The sequence below is a fragment of the Zea mays genome, chromosome 1 (genome assembly GCF_902167145.1).
Source record: "Zea mays cultivar B73 chromosome 1, Zm-B73-REFERENCE-NAM-5.0, whole genome shotgun sequence".
NCBI classification, from domain to species: Eukaryota; Viridiplantae; Streptophyta; class Magnoliopsida; order Poales; family Poaceae; genus Zea; species Zea mays.
Window position 1 is genome coordinate 280,290,482 of NC_050096.1, and position 17,060 is coordinate 280,307,541.

Genomic DNA, 17,060 nt, shown 5'->3' on the forward strand with positions numbered 1-17,060 from the left:
CGTACTTTTTAATTCAAAATTTTGAAATAATAATTAAACATTTGGTCGGGTACCCAGGAAAGGGGTACCCGAGGCAAAACCCATAAACCTCTCTGGCCCATTTACCGACCAAATCCCCATTGAGCAAGTCTGCGAGGTAGGGCGACCGAGCAAGTCCCTGTCGGGCAAGTCTATGAGACGGGACGACTGACCAAGTACCCACCGAGCAAGTATGTGAAGCGGAGCAAACGACCAAACAGATTGACAAGGACAGAGCCCAGACCGACGTTATGGGTCCACAACGGTCGCAACAGGACACGTCATCACCAAACTATGTCCACTTCATGTGTACAACACCAAGGGGGTCACGACATCGAAGTATCCACTCAGGTACCAGGAAGAACATGACGACATACCTAGCACATGCTGGGGGTGACGCAAGGAAGTTGACAGAAGATGAAGCATACTGAACACGAGCCTCAACCTTACCGAGAGCATGTTTTATGGCCCATCTGGTACGGCGGCGTGGGCATAGAGCAAGCTACAGGGTCTTGCACGACAGATGGATGGGATAGAGTGCCATGCAATGAATACTAAAGCACATAGCCTATCAGAAGGAGCCATACCATGCACAGACACGTCCTAAGATTGACCCTAGAGGGGTCCACTGCGCACTGTGAGAGTGTTAGCCGAAGAACCCTCTCTCTCTCTCCCTCTCCTTTTATGTTCTCTCACTTGTAAGGATCGTTCCTTGAAGTATAAAAGGGAGTCCCTCCCCCCTCGTACGCACACAAGCACATAAGCTGTAACACACCTCAAAGCAATACTATGATCAACACTACACTAGACTAGGACGAAAACATAAACTAGTAAACCCCATGTCTCGGTTCTTTGCTCAGGATCTCTATGATCCACCATTCGGAGTGAATCCATGCTTGTATCTCCTCCAAACACAAATCTATTGTCCCCCGGTTTTCAAAACCATGACACATTTAAATCAGGTAGAGCACGCACCTAGGGGATCATATGAATAGGCCTAGAAGCTGGCAATCACCATAATTTTTCATCAAACTAACTAAGGTGTGTCTATTTTATTTCTAGATTATATAAGTTAGATTATGGTCAAAGGGTAGTAGGGTAAAATATCACTTTGGAACCACAAATAAGCTAGCATTGAATAACTTATTTTAGCTTATTTATGACTTTAAAATGATATTTTACTCCCCTACTCTTCCACTAAAATTCAACTTATATAATTTAGAAGCAAAAAAGCATATTGGGAAGCACCTCTTGTACACTCCTTGTATGTACCGTTTTTAGGGGTTTTTTACATGGGTACCCTTAGTTGTGGACCACTGCTCATTGCTAACCTTAGTTTTTATTCCTCCTCAGTTTCACCCACGAATCCTTCCCTCCACTCAAAAACGCGGCCGCACGCCATTTCCATCTTCGTTGGTGTCCCTGACAGCATGGTCCCACGTCTTTCAACACCTGAACGTGGGTCTTAATCGAGCCCCATCCCTCAGCCCCCGCCGCCGCCAGCCAGCTCCAATCCGCTCTGCCGCCACCAGGTCCAAGCCACCCTGCCGCCAACTACTCATTGGTCGGCCGCCCTGTCTCTAGGCCGTCTCGGCACCATCTCCTCGACACTAGGAAGCCCCGGCCCAGCCATCAGTTCCTCACCGGCAGGCCGCTCCACCGCGCCGCGTCGCTGCCAGAGCACGCTCCTCATCGTCAACTCCTCACCGCCTCCATGCGCCCCCGCCGTAGATCGGAGAGTAGCCTGCGCATATCGTCGCCCTGTCCAATCCACCGCCACCGTGTCTAATCCACTGCTGCCTCTCGTCCATCCCACCCATGCTCCCGTCGCTGACTCTTGTCTAGCCCACGCTCCGGCAATCCACCGTCGACTCTGGTCTAGCCCGTGCTCCCATCGTCGCCCTCTCTAAGCCCCTGCTCTACAGCGCGAGCTCCTGCCTGAGCGGCTTCCTCTCGAGGAAGAGGGAGCATCGATGCTGTCAAGCTCCCACCCGTCGGGCTTCCATTAGCAGCACAAACGTTGCCGTTATAGAGGAGGAGCAACTCTCCATGGCGGCACCAGATCTCCTTCACACCGGGTCTTGATAGCAGCACCAATGCATCGCGTACTCCGAGCAGCTCTCCATGCCAGCGAGGCAGCAACACCTCTCCTCTAGGCTAGACACTCAGCCGCACTCCTTCAGGCAAGTCGTAGAACTTTCTCCTCTCATCTTTGTGTGTGTTGGCTACTAATATGTGGTGGATTGTATATGTTGGATAATATGTGGTGGATTGTGTATCAAATTTGGTGGACACTTTGTGTTGGCTACTAATATGTGGTGCATCATATGTTGAATTGGTATGAGTTCTTACCGCCTCATTGTTTTATGAAATAGGATGGATCCCATTATTCCCGATGATGAGGCAAGACACATTGCACCAATAGAAGGAGTTGATGCACCTGATGATGAGAGGCGGTATCCTGAGTTTGTTGACAAGTGGGATATGCTAGAATTTGAGGACTATGATGAAGATATTGTCACATGGACACAGTTTGAAGAGACTGATGAAGAGGAGGATGAGAACATAGCTATGGGGGTGGATGAGCAAGGTGATGATGTACTAAGAATTGATTATGACAGAGATAATCCATCCTTAAAAGAAGGCAACACATTTGCATTGATGACCAAGTTTAGGAATGCACTTTCTACCTATTGCATCAAAGGTGAGTATGATTATGTAATTGACAAGAGTGAGCCAACTAGAATGACTGTTCATTGCACATTTGAGAGGTGTCAGTGGAGGATACATGCTTCCTGTATGCGGAATAGTACAATTATTCAGGTCAAAGTGAATCCATCTCCTCACACTTGTCCAAGTGAAAGAAAAGGGTCACATAAGGTAGCTAAAAGTAGATGGTGTGCAGATGCAGTATTAGAATGGGTGACAGATAAACCATGCATTGGTACAACTGAACTGGTAAAGAAGATTAAAGAGAAGTACAACATTTTGGTTCCTTACATGAGAGTGTATTAGGGCAAGGAAATGGCTCTTGACAAGATTTATGGCCCATGGAAGGAAAGCTTTAACTTATTATTCACTTTCAAAGCTGAAGTGGAGAAATGTAGCTCAAATTGTGGAGTTGTAGTTCAATGTCACGAAACTTAGTGAGATATGTGTCCGTTTGTGAAGCACCTATATTCACACTTTTTCATAATGCTCTAATTTTTTACCTTAACCAAATAAGACCAAAACACGACTCCATTCCAAGTTTCACTATTTTTTGACCAAATTTGCTATTTATTTATTTATTTATTGGCTACGGGAGGCATTTAACTCACATAAAATAGTAAATAGTCCAAAAAGGGACATCTATGCATGAAGTAAGTTTGTAGAGGATAGATGGACAAATGGTACAAATTTCAAGGAAATAAACAAACAACACTAAGAAATGTAGCTCAAATTGTGGAGTTGTAGTTCAATGTCACGAAACTTAGTGAGATATGTGTCCGTTTGTGAAGCACCTATATTCACACTTTTGCATAATGCTCTGATTTTTTTACCATAACCAAATAAGATCGAAACATGACTCCATTCCAAGTTTCACTATTTTGACCAAATTTGCTATTTATTTATTTTTTTTCTACGGGAGGCATTTAACCCACAGAAAATAGTAAATAGTCCAAAAAGGGACATCTATGCATGAAGTAAGTTTGTAGAGGATAGATGGACAAATGGTACAAATGTCTACATACAAATTTGTAGTTCAAATTGTAAAGTTGTACTTCAATTTCTCCATACAAATAGTCTAGTTTCCTGGACCTTCACAAGACAAACTGCATAGTTCAGTGGTGTTTCACTTCTCACTGCTGCCGTAGGTCTTAGGTTTGATTCTTGCCTTTGGCGGCAGTTATGACTATTTTTTGGATTTTTATTGGAGAATCAGAACATGCCATTTTTGCAATTTACGTCCTGATTCAGATCTCATCACACAATTCACATAAATTTGTCTCACAACAGAATTCACATAAATTTGTCTCACACCAGAATTCACACCATTAATCACAGATTTAGCACTTACAATTTGAGTTTATCACAAGAAAAAGCAAGACAATAAACATCATAGAAGCATAAAAAGCTATAAACATGTTCTTCAACTCGACCATGCTGGCATTCATCTTCTTCAACTCGACCATATTATCATTCACCTTCTTCATTTTGGCAGCAAATTTGTTCCAGTTCGTAGTCACATCTTCCGCTTGTTCATCCCATATTTTAGACAGCATCATCTCTCTCAAACCACCACCAACTCTGCCCCTTCAATCATCTTGACATAATCATCCATCCACATGAAAAAATTGCATATTTTAAGAACCTAAACAATCCAAATAAGGTTTCACAATTCAGTAGTAAGCACAAAAATGAAATCAACCGTAATGGGGGAAAACAAGGATGGACCTTATCTTGTTGCGGCTTGCTTTCACACTTCATGAACTCTCGACCAAAATTGTCGTTCTCCCACCTTTTCGATCTGAGTCAAACAAGCGACTCCGGCCTTTCACATTTGGGGCAGCGGATGAGCGACACCGGACCATACCTAGGCCATCCTTGTCCTCCATCGGAGGAGCCGCTCGCCCGCGACATGCGTGAATCCATGCTACTAAACACAAACACAGTTAATTATTGGGTTTTCTCTCTATCATAACTACTAGACAAGCAGGATGGGTATCGACGGCGGCTACTACCTCGACGTGGAGAGTGTAACTCACCTGCAAGCAGTCTTGGGCGAAGGAGGATGTTGAGTGCATGGTGTGAAATCGACAACGGCTGCCCCCAAATCTAGGGTCGCATCGACCGACGTGGGGAAGCTGCAACAACAACGAGCTACGATCAGACGATGGGGAGAATGAGCTTAGTGTCGGCAGCCTGCAAGATACCTCCTCCTGCTCGTCTGGCTCGACGACAATGGTGAGTGCGAGCTTGGCGGCAGGAGGGAGCGTCGAGCAGATCTGTGGCACAACGACTACTGTGGAGGCAAGCCTGCTCTCCGATCTGCGCAGGCTACTCTCCGATCTGCGGTGGGGGCGCACTGAGGCGGTGAGGAGGAGTTGACGACGAGGAGCGTGCCCTGGCGGCGACGCGACGCGGTAGAGCGGCCTGCCAGTGAGGAACTGATGGCGGGGCCGAGGCTTCCTAGTGCCGAGGAGATGGTGTCGAGATGGCCTAGAGACAGGGCGGCCGACCGACGAGTAGTTGGCGGCGGGAGGCTTGGACCTGGCGGCGGCTGAGCGGATTGGAGCTGGCGGCGGCGAGGGCTGAGGGATGGGGCTCGATTGGGAAAGATGGGGCTCAGGGATGGGGCTCGATTGGGACCCACGTTCAGGTGTTGAAAGACGTGGGACCGTGCTGTTAGGGACGTCAACAAAAGTGGAAACGATGTGCGGGCGTGTTTCTGAGCGGAGGAAAGGATTCGTGGGCAAAACCGAGGAGGAATAAAAACTAAGGTTAGTAATGAGTGGTGGTCCACAACTAAGGGTAGCTATGTAAAAAAAAAACTTTTTTTTAGAAACGTTGCTTCCAAACATGTTTAACTGACGTCAATCCTTCCCGCTCAAAAGCCAATTCACAATTCAGGCCCAGTCCAGCCAGTAGTTACTAGTTACTCATGTTCGCCCCCTCCTCTGCGCCGTCGCCGCCGTCTCCTTCCCCATCTCCGCCTCCGTCTCCATCCCCATCCCGCCTCGTGCCGCAGCTTCTGGTCGCCCTCCTCCAGCGCCGCCGCTTCGACGTCACGCTCCGGGTCTCCCCGACCTTCCCCGGCTTCTCCCCGCACTCAATCGCCGCCGCGCTCGCCGCCATCCCGCGCTTCCTTCTCCCGGGCTCACCGCGCCGCCTCTGCCCGCAACGGCCGTTCCCCTCCGCCTCGCACCCTTCCAACCGTCGCCTCGCCGCTGCTCTCACTCTCGCCTTCCTCTCCTGGTCGCACGCCCACGCCCACCCCCACCCCGTCCCGCTCTCCGAAGCCCCGCTCCGCGCCGCGGCGCTCGCGCTGACCCGCGCCCACGCGCTCTCGCCGCTCTTCCGCCTCCTCCGTGCGCACGCTTCGGTCGTCTCCACTGCTGCGCTCACCGACGTAATCCGCGTGCTCGGTGAGGAAGGGCTCCCGCGCCACGCGCTCGCCGCGTTCCACCGCATGCGCCAGCTCCACTGCGCCCCTGACGCGCAGTGCTACAACACTTTGATCGCTGCGCTGTGCCGGAACGGGCGGTTTAGTGATGCCCGGTTCCTGCTCGACCAGATGGAGCGACCCGGTGCGCGCTGCAAGCCGGACACCTACACGTACACGGTGCTCATTTCCTGGTACTGCCGCATCGGGGTGGGCACGGGATGCCGGAAGGCGGCACGGCGGAGGATCTACGAGGCGGGGAGGCTGTTCAGGAGGATGGGAGAAAAGGGGCTCGAGCCGGATGTCGTGACTTACAACTGCTTGATCAATGGCCTGTGTAAAACGTACCGCGTGGAGCGCGCCCACGAGATGTTCGATGAAATGCTGAGGAAGGGGTGCACGCCCAACCGGGTGACTTACAATTCGTTCATCAGATACTACAGTGTGGTGAACCAGGTGGACAAGGCTGTTGAATGGATGAGGGAAATGGTTGCGAGGGGCCATGGGATGGCCTCGTCGAGCACATACACGCCTGTCATCCATTCTTTGTGTGAGAGCCGGCGTGTTACCGAGGCGAGGCAATTCTTGATTGATATGGCTGAAAGTGGACATGTGCCTAGGGAACATACATACAAGCTGGTGAAGGCTGCAATCGACGATGCTGGTGAGGATGCCTTGCCAGCAGGGCTATGTCAATCAATTGAGGATGGCATTACAGCAAGGTTTCGACAGGTGATGCAAATTAAACCCATAATGCGACCAGTCACAAGATGATCTGAAACAAACGAGCTTATGGATAACCATAATCTGTTTGCATGAGAGATGCTGGTCTTGCAAGAGAAGTGTTCTTGGTTGAGATACCTAGGATGGTAGTGGTGCATGGCTACAAGCTAATATATGTGTAAACTAGTGCCAACTGAGTGCTCTTGTAAGAAAGGAGCAGGCAATGAGAGCAGGGAGAAGTTTTGGCATATGCCTATTCCCAAGATAATTTGAGGCTATAATAAAGTTTGTTTGCACATAAGGTAAAATATTTCTAAGAATGACCATCTTGCTGACCATTGACTAGGGAATAAGGATCCAAGCAGGTTTATTTGTGAACCCACAAATGGGTCATTTTAAGCGGGTTTCAACCTGCCAATGGGGCATTTTAAGCAGGCTCATGGACAAACTCGCTTGCACACATAGTAGGAAATAATTGTTATTTTACATGCATTTTGGACTCTTAGATTTTTATGTCGTTTAACTTCCTAGGATCATGTAGTTTGCAGAATAACCTATGTAAAAAATTGCCTTTTGTTTTAGCACTATGCATTGCAGTTTATCAGCACCACAACTTAAAACTCTGCTGTTTCGTGTTATCTAACCTGAGCCATCCACATGACTATTTTTATTTCTCTGTTTTCTACCTTGATTGCAGTGTTTACAAGACCTTATTGCATGAATCATGAAAATATGCTTTGTCTCTCAGATCCACACATGTGTTGATTTATTGGGTTGTTGGTTTGTCTTCGATGAAATTCTTATGTTCTCTATTATCTTGCGATAATAGTTCATTAACGGTTGTAAATGCCTTCCAATCCCACAAGGAAACAAAAGAATGGTTGGAAATGTCTTCGTGGGAAGTCACGTAAGTCGTCATAATTTCTGCACAGGTTCTTAGAGACACTTGTGCTATGCTTCAAGCCAGGGCATGCACCAAGAAACCGCCACAAATCATTCTCCTATTCGTCCTTTTGCAATTCCCTTGTAATGTCTGAGACTGAGAGTTCAGTGAGCATGTTTCCCCTGAAGTAGGGATTTTTAAACACAAAATAACAGGACCAAAACGAAGCAGGCGTACAGGTCACACAAATGCTTTACTACTATGAAAAGTCACTCCTATAACAATTTGTAAAGGTACAATTTCTACAAAAAATAACTTCACACATGAGCAGGAATGCCCACAGCAACAAGACCCCAAAAATTAGCTTTCACGCGATGCACACAACTTCTGGTCTATGTATGACAGAGGATTTTATACTGATCTGTCACACTGGTACAGAAATAGAAGCTCTATAAGCTTATGCTGTCCGCTTTCCTGTTCCTGGCCTTTGCTGTACCAACTGATCATATGTTTGCTCCACTTCCCTGTGTTGATGCTTTTTTTTTTGGGGGGGGGGGGGGGGGGGGGGGGGGGGGGCGGATATTCAGAGGTCTGTCTCTCTATGGTTTCCATGCTGATGGTGGCGGCGGTGGTGTCGGAAACATCGGAGGGATCGCAGAGAAGATGGTGTTCTTGTCGATGCCGAACCGTCCGGTTTTGATATCAGATATAGAAATCAGTGCTGCAACCAGGCCAGCGTTTGCTGCAAGGGTAGGCTCTGTGTAGTTGTAGTTCGTGCGGACATCTTTGTAGCCGTCACGCCTGTCAGGGCCAGCCACCATTGCTCCAACAAGGATGTTAGGGTTTGCCTTCTTCGTGTCCCTCCATTTGTAACCTCCTTTGCATCCATACTTGACGCCGTTATGAGGTATCGACGCACCTCTGTGGTGAGGGCGCTTCGGGTACTTGTTTCCGAAACCCACAACGTAGCTCATCTTCAATGGGTTCTTTCCAAGGATGTAGTCAAGCTGCAAATCGAGCAGATTTTAACTACCGACCCACTTTCTCTGCTAATGTAAGGTTGGGCACCTAAGGAGAGTTAAGAAGAACGATTTACCTGTGACCTGGCAAACTTGCGGAGGACTTCTATGGTGTAGAAGTTCGGTCCACAGTACCACCCAGGCGTGTCAGCCGCTTCAAGATAGTCGCTGTATAAAGAAGCAAGGAAAGCTGCGTTGACAGCGTACTGAAGCGGTTGAGGCCTTCCATGGTTGAGCTGTATTAATCCTCCTGCGAAAAAAAATGTCCCATTGCTTAGCTAAAAGCTCTGTTCTGTGGAGCAAGAAGCAGAGAAACAGAGAGGGACATCACCATCACCAACCTTTGGTGAAGTTGAATGAATTGAATACAGGTAAATACGAGCACATGACGTTGTCGGTTTGGTTGTGGAATGTCCTCAGTATTTCTTCGTAAGGGTACCCTGGACTTAGGAAGAGTCGCAACCTGCTGAGAAGAACCTGGGATAGAGTAGAAAGTGTCTTAATGGCGATCGATATTCATTCATTAGAAAGCTGCATTATCACACTGATAAGCCTTTTTCTGATTTTCCTTGACAGTGTATTACTACCTCCGTTATCGAATATTTGTCGCCGTCAATATATTTTTAAACTAAAAACTTGACAAATAAAAAAGAACAGACGGAGTAGTAGCCTGGTAAAGATCAAAGTTTTTCTTTATATCTTCAGCTTATACAAAGTGTTTCTGACATGTGCAGATGACCATGTTTTTTTCATTTTCCATTAAGATCATGCTGAATACTTTTATCATCAGATTCAGTGCAGGAGTACGGAATATGCTAACCTGAGCTCCTGGAAGTTTGTCATCCCAGGTAAACACTCCGTAGTTTGGACTTCCAAACCAGTATGCTCCAGCGTGCTTCGCCATTCCCGGGGCTGTGGCGACGGTGAGGTACGAGTTGTTCCCCGTGGCGAAGTACATCCACGCACCGCCCCACACGAACTCGTCCCAGTAGCTGGTGGAGTTGTAGAAGATGGCCTGGTCAGATCCGTTGGGGCTGTATCGCCCACGCTGCAGCCTGCCGAACTTGTACAGGGCCTTGGCGCCCTTGACGAGCTTGTCGGAGTAGGTCTTGCTGTTCTTGAACACTATGGAAGCTGCGGCCAGGGCGGCAGCCATTTCCGACGCTAGATCTGAGCAGGAGTGGCACTCGGTGACCGGCCTCTTGTAGTCGATGTCCTCTGGCCTCATCCAGCAGTAATGGTCGTTAGGCTGACTGCTGCCTTTAGAGGTGTCACCTACACCCACCTGCACGCATTGAGAAGTGTTGATACGGGAGTCAGCGGTCTGCTGTCCGCAGATGTGTGCTGTAGAAAGGATGCCAAGGTACTGGATCTGATGACCAGTTGCTTTGCACGACAGAGCAAATCAGCCGCCAAGATGATCTATTGTTGTTGCTACCAACCTGAGCGACGATCCTGTCTATCGTGTCGGCAGACGAATTGAAGGTCTTGAGGATGTAGTCCGTTCCCCACTTGATGAGCTCCCTGATATGGTCGAGCTCGCCGATGGCCTCGTACTTGGCCCTGTACTCGATCACGCTCCAGCTGAGCATGGTCATGGACCATGCCATGGGGTAGTTGAACTTGATGGCGTCCCCCGCGTCGTAGAAGCCTCCGACCAGGCTCCGGCGGACGGTGCTGTCGGAGAGGCCGTCCTTCATGCAGGAGTTGCCCCTCCAGCTCACGCCATTGTGCTTCGGCAGCGGGCCGGCTGACATTTCCAGAAGACGCGTCGTGAGTGAGCAGGCGAAAACGGGGAATTTCTGTCGGTGCAGCACAGCACTCGTTCTCTCCGTCAATTTTAATCGCTTTTACGAATCTCCCATGTGGAGTCTGTTGGTGTCAAAAAAATGTATGACAGGAGTACTGAAGCAACAAAGACATGTATCTGACGCAAAACCCGGCCGGATCTGACAGGAGAATTGAGAATTCAGAGCAGACGACTCACATCGCTGCGCGTTGAAGAACATGAGCGCCTTGTGCAGCGCCTGCGTGTACTGGTCGGGCGGCGGCGGCGGGGGGCGCTTGTGCGGGACGAGCTTGACGATCATGATGACGAAGCCGATGAAGACGCCGAGGCCGAGGATGGTGCCGACGGTCCACATGAAGACCTTACGGTCGACGACGACGCAGCCGAGGTCGACGTACCGCTTCTTCTTCTTGCCGGCCTGGTCGCCGGGCCCGGCCAGGAGCCAGCTCTGCTGCGTCTCGTCCAGCTGCCGCATCAGCGCCGCCCGGTCCAGGTCGCGGCTCCGGTCGTCGTCCGTCGCCGAGTCGGCGTTGGAGATCTCCAGCGGCCCGCCCCAGGGGTCCCGCCCGAACATCCTGCCCGGCCGGCTCGGCTCGGCTCTCCCGCTCGTCCTCCTCCTCCGCCCGCCGCGACGCGGCTGGCCTCTCTTCTCCCCCCCTGGCTGGCTCGGCGGCGGCAATGGGAGGTCTTGGCGGGTGGATCGAGTGGAGGGAGGGGGGACGGGTCGAGTGCACGGCACGAGTGAGCTGGGGTGGTGGTGGCGTGGCGCTCTGCTTTGTTATGGCGTGCGATGGGGTGGAGGGATCAGGTGGTTGGGGCGTTGCTTTCGCCTGCCCGCCGACCCTTTGGGCTGGGCGAGGGTGATCGGCTTCGCCTGAATGCTCGCACACCCACTCGTGTCTGTCTCCTCTGTCGTTGCCGCTGCGCACTGCGCTATCGACCGACGGGTGGGGTGGGTGCCCCGCGCCGTGTCACAGGGTGAGGGAGGGAGGGTGGGTTCTGCTGCGCCTATGCGCGTCCGCGCTGGTGTGGGGCCTGCCCGCTCTCTACTGTCTCTATGCAGGCGGAGCGCATTTGCGTGATTGCATATAGGCATGGGTACAAAAAGAGGGAGACGTACAAGAGGCGGCTTCCGGTCATGCGCCGACGAATCGAACCCCACCGAGGCTTCCGCTCGAGGCTCGACGAACTCGCACGCTTCCTGCACTGTTTGGAACCTCTGCTATAGCTGCAAAGCAATTCAGCACGCAGGAGAACCGCGCGGTAGTTGTAAGCTACGTTACTGTGTGTATTTGGGTGGTTATATAAGAAAAGGGAGGATAGGTTGTTGTTATTAATAACTTTTCACTACCGTAGATCACCGCGGGGGCACAGTTGTTGTACGCGCCCGCCTCATGAAAGGTGTAGTAAGCGACAAAGATAGATTGGGGGACAATAATGCATGAAAGCGACGGCATTATTAACTTGTCTCCCATCTGCTTTGTTTTGCTTTCCCTTTGCAAAGCGGTAACCGTCCGTCGTCCCTCATCAATTCAAAGGCTCGAGCGCGACGCATTCAGTAATAGTGGTACTGCTACACTAGGGGCATCTCCTAAAAAAAAGTAATTAGAAAATCCGTAGCCAGACCCCTTTTATTATCTAGTGCACAGTTTAACGAGAGCTGCTGCCTGCTGCATTCGAGCAGTCCGAACCTAAAACACTACTTATAGTTTCTATAGCCTACACATCATTTAGAAACTACTGCTAGACACTACCTCTTCAATATAAATATCAATATTAATTAACTGAATTTAATACTTCTTTTCGTTGTGATTTAGATATCGTGTTGAAACCAAGTCTTATACAAGACCCAGTTTCTTACTCTTTCTTTATTTAATTGTTTGCCACATCATCTTTTAGTTTATATCACAGTTAAATTAATGTTATAGAAATTGGATACCGTGGAGGGTTAAGACTGCTCTTATAGGTCAGGGAGAGAAGAAAACAGCAGTCAACACCAGAGCTCAGGCTCAGACCATGTCTCGGACATGCATTGTCTGCTTAATTAGATGCGTGTATTAAACTGAAACGAGATTCCTATCTAGGTTGCCCACTAGGCTACGGCCTACGGGAACCAACTTTGCCAATATCTAATGGTTCTTTTAAAGATGTATAGTCACACACACTTTATGCGTTTTTAGTATAATTTAAGGAGAGATCAGGAGAAATATGAGGCGCTGATTACACGCCATCGGCGGCTGTTCGCAGTGGTCATGGATATGCCACTGGTTGTCGTGCCATGTACTACTACTACTAACTGGCGTGTACCGCACACTAGTAGCATTGCGATAGAAGTCACCTTGTCTCGTGTGGGGAAAAAAAATATTAGGTGCGCCCCGGGCGACGCGCGCGGCGGGAAACGGTGCTGGCCTGTGGCGTGGTGAGGGGTCAGGGTCACATTCCCCTCTCTGTCAGTCGTCACAATGTGGGGTTACGTTAATTAACGCGGCCTCCTGGCGACACGAGGACTAACCAGCGGCAGCGGGGGGAAATGCTTGCTGTCAGAGATGGATGGGGACCTGGTGGACTCAAGCCACCGCTGCTTGTGCTCGGATCATACAGTCCCCTAAACGTCTGGTATAATGGTCAAACTGATGTGTAATTAAGTGGGTGTACTCCTAAATAGGGCTGAAAAAAAAGCTCGAGCTCGATTAGCTGGTTCAGGCTCGCAGCAGCTCGACTCGGCTCGACGCTCAGAACGAGCTCAAGCCGAGCCTGTTTTTGTGGCTCGTGAAAAGAGCGAGTCAGCTCAGCTCGGCTCGGCTCGTGGCTCGACCCAATAACAATTTGTTACATAAAATCTTAATTAGCATATAATATTAGTACTGAGTAGACAATTAATTTATGTTATTTGAGATTACTATAAAAATAATCTATTTTCTATATTATATTAGTGATATATCTATTTTACTAATTTAAAATATGTTGTTTAAAATATTTTTAAGATTTTATATTATAATTTAGAAAGCACATTTACGTTTATGGTTAGCCTCGTTGGCTCGCGAGCCAGGAGCGAGCCGATTTCCCGAGCTCGCGAGATGGGCGAGCCGAGCCCGGCTCGGCTCGTTTCCACCCCCTACTCCTAAACTTTATATACTAGTAAATTTTAGTCCTAAAAAATCATATTTTGATTTTAGTCAACCCATTTTGGTATTTTAGGGATTTTTAGGAGGTGGAAACCAAACACCCCTAAGTCCTTCATACAATATCTATATAATTAAACCATCAAAAATCATAAACTATTTTTAACAAACTGTAAACATACCTATCGAGTTTTTTCTCACAAATTGTATAAAAAAGTTAGATTGCACAACAGTTCATCTCATAAATATTCCCTCTGTTTCCAATTTAAAATTCGTTTTAATATTTTATTTGATTCATATAATAGTTAATGTACACGTTTTGTATACGTGTCGAGGTTTATCATTATCTATTTGGATATAGACATAAAACCTACTATTACTAAAACGAATTCTATTGTGAGACAGCGAGTGTTCCTTATAAATTTACATATATTCAAGTTTTGAAGGGGATACCATATATGCTATATAAGACATTATGAGATAAATTCTTGGTAGTAACTTATTTTAGTAGATCCGTCGCTGTTGCAGTGTGCCGCGGGAATAAAAAAACCGAGATCTGGGATAGTTGTCGGTGGACTGTTGTCGGTGGCGGATTCCCCGGCGGGGCCCGCCTGCATTTGCCTGCCGAGGGACTCGTGTCGTCAGACGGTCACGTGGTTCATTGGCTGCGCACGGCTGGGGTCTGTCTGAGGCCGTTGCTCGCGCACTCCGAGAGTACGAGTGCACTGAACCCCATGCAGATTCGGAGGTAGAGTGCCGACTGCCGAGAGACCTGCTCCACCGCGACCATTTTCATTTTCTCACCAAAAGCCTGCCAAGAATAGAACGGACGGACCGGATCACCAGGGGAAAAGGCCGAGCGTGCTTGTGCTCAGCGCTCATCGGACAGCGCTTTGCGGAGCGCACTGAGCCTGGATGCAAGTGGCATGAGTGCCCGACACGCACATGCTTTTGGAATACCATCCTTTTCCTCTCAAAGGTTGAAAAAAAATCGGGTACTGAGATCGTTTTCTAGCTAACGAGGATAAGAGTTTACAACGACTAAGGCCCTGTTTAGAAGGGTTTTATTTTAAAAATTGCAGCTTTAGTTTTTCAGCTTCACCTTAAAACAACTTCAACAGATTGGTAAGACTGTGTTCAAGAGTGTTTGACTTGCACACAGACTCCAGCTTTTATAATACTATTAATTTGTGTGAGTTTCCTTAATTACTCTGATGATTAGCGGGTGAAGAAAGAGACATGAATTTGTGAGTCATGTAACCAATGGTATGACGGGTAATTTTTATTCAACTTCACGAGAATGTATAAAAACAATGTTTTTGAAGCGCCCTTTGAGGAGCCTCAAAAATTTCATAAAACCGGTCTCCAGTTTCATGAGACAGGGCCTAAGGCCTTCTTTGGGAGAGCTTCATTTTAAGAATTTCAAGTCTATTTCAGTTTCTATCCAAATAGGTTCAGCTCCACGAGCTCTAGCTTAAAAAAACTAAAACTAGTGGCTAGTTTTATGAAACTTTTGAAGCTCCTCAAAGGGTGCTTCAAAAATATTGTTTTATACCTCCTCATGAAGTTGAACAAAAATTACCCACCATGTCATTGGTCACATGACCTACTGGTTCATGTCTCTTTCTCCACCCACTAACCATCAAGGGTAATTAAAGAAAATCACACAAATTAATTGTATCATAGAAGCTAGACACTATTTGAAGCCAAACACTCGTGAACCCCACCTTCCCAATCTATTGAAGTTGGTTTATGGAGAAGCTGGAAATTCGAAGCTGTATTTTTTGAAGTGAAGCCCTTCCAAACGGGGCCTAAAGCAAAACAAAGGCTACAACAAAACCTATCTCTCCTTTAGGACAACTGGAGAGCCAGGCGCGGGGTTGTCGCGGCCAAATGCACGCACACTGGCCACAGTGGCGGACCTAGAATTTAAACCTAGGGGTAGTCGAGAATAATTTTTTGTATAATTTGGTACTACATATATCTAATTTTCATCCATTTGGTACATAAGTACATTATTAGAAAAATAATCAAAATTTCTTATAATAAGGTTGTAAGTTGCATAGATTTGTTTTTATGAACCTAAACACTAAAGTGTAGTGTATTTTTAAACTCAATTTTAGAGTAGTATGAGGCCTATATTTTTAGACTAAATTTTAGGTTAGTCAGAGGCCTATCCATATACCCTTTGGGTCTACCACTGACCGATCATATGACCAATAATCACGGCGTCGTCCTGTGTCACATCAGAGCTAGATCAACGTTCGGAACAAAGATCTTGGCGCTATTCTTTTTATCACCGAGATATGTAACCTCGGCACCAATAATGTTGGCACCGAGGTAAGGGTCTATTTCCTAAATTCAAACTGAAAATGGCATATTTGTGAAAAAAAACTTTCGCAAAAAGGACTAAAAAGAAAAAAGATGTAACAGGATCAGTGTATGTTTGTGTTGCCTTGTGGCGGGTTTAACCCAAAACCATGGCGCGGTTTATTAATTAGATATTTAGTGGGGTTGGATTGGCTAGAGACATTTGCGGCTAACTCGGTTTAACCCAAAACCATGGTGCGGGTTTATTAATTAGATATTTAGTGGGGTTGGATTGGCTAGAGACATTTGCTGCTAACTCCAACAAGAACATGTAAAAATGGGAATCCAAATACATGTTTTGGTTACACAGTTAGTCGAAAGAAGACACCTAAATGTTACCGTGTCCAACCAGTTATCCAAATACATGTGTGAAAAGATGGTCATTCATATATAGGTACTCTCCTATATCATATCTAGAATGAGTATTGAGTATAGGTTACCAGTTGAAGATGCTACAGTGTCATTTAGATATCTATAATAGGTTTAGATGCCCTGACGCATACTCCATTGAAGTGAGTCTAACGATGGGTTGGGGGCACGTGTGGGCGAGGTGTGTCCCCCGTTAGGGCTTGTTCGGTTATTTTCAATCCATATGAATTGGAGGAGATTGATACGAATTGGGAGAGATTTTGACTTACTAGTGATTGAAACCCCCTCAATCCCCCTCAATATATATGGATTAGGGTAGAACCGAACAAGCCCTTAGAAGGGCTAAACGTTGCAAAGACGCGAGGACTGGGCAGATGGTTGGTGATGACGATGCAACAGACAAATCGACCGAATCATTTTGATAGTTCAATGCTGCATTGACATGCTCTCTAGCCTCAACTTAGGGCCGTTTGGATCCCACATACTAAATTTTAGTCCCATTAGATCAGATGTTAGATAATGACTAAACGGTAAAATGAGCCCATTAAATATAATTAGTACATGATTCGCTCATGCCATTATACTTATACAATAAGTATTTGTTAATCATGAATTAATTAGA

General features: G+C 47.4%; 3 protein-coding genes across 3 annotated transcripts; 1 reads left to right on the forward strand and 2 right to left on the reverse strand.

Moving 5' to 3' along the window:
- Window positions 1–3,973: 3,973 nt before the first annotated feature.
- LOC103645597 (uncharacterized) lies at window positions 3,974–5,582 on the reverse strand. Its single transcript, XM_008668626.2, has 4 exons — window positions 4,935–5,582; window positions 4,767–4,865; window positions 4,456–4,654; window positions 3,974–4,372 (listed from the first exon to the last, which is right to left on the reverse strand). Exons 1-3 carry the CDS (start codon window positions 5,580–5,582, stop codon window positions 4,595–4,597), a joined length of 807 nt encoding a protein of 268 aa, XP_008666848.1. The 3' UTR covers window positions 3,974–4,372; window positions 4,456–4,594.
- A 77-nt stretch (window positions 5,583–5,659) lies between these two features.
- On the forward strand, window positions 5,660–7,190 carry LOC100383443 (Pentatricopeptide repeat-containing protein). The gene has a single exon (NM_001176093.1). The coding sequence runs from the start codon at window positions 5,663–5,665 to the stop codon at window positions 6,935–6,937; it is 1,275 nt and encodes a 424-aa protein (NP_001169564.1). The 5' UTR covers window positions 5,660–5,662; the 3' UTR covers window positions 6,938–7,190.
- Window positions 7,191–8,003: 813 nt separating this feature from the next.
- Window positions 8,004–11,310, reverse strand: LOC100285405 (endo-1,4-beta-glucanase Cel1). The gene is made up of 6 exons (NM_001158298.3): window positions 10,776–11,310; window positions 10,231–10,538; window positions 9,609–10,073; window positions 9,130–9,265; window positions 8,866–9,038; window positions 8,004–8,776 (listed from the first exon to the last, which is right to left on the reverse strand). The coding sequence occupies exons 1-6, from the start codon at window positions 11,149–11,151 to the stop codon at window positions 8,369–8,371; spliced, it is 1,866 nt and encodes a 621-aa protein (NP_001151770.2). The 5' UTR covers window positions 11,152–11,310; the 3' UTR covers window positions 8,004–8,368.
- Window positions 11,311–17,060: the final 5,750 nt, after the last annotated feature.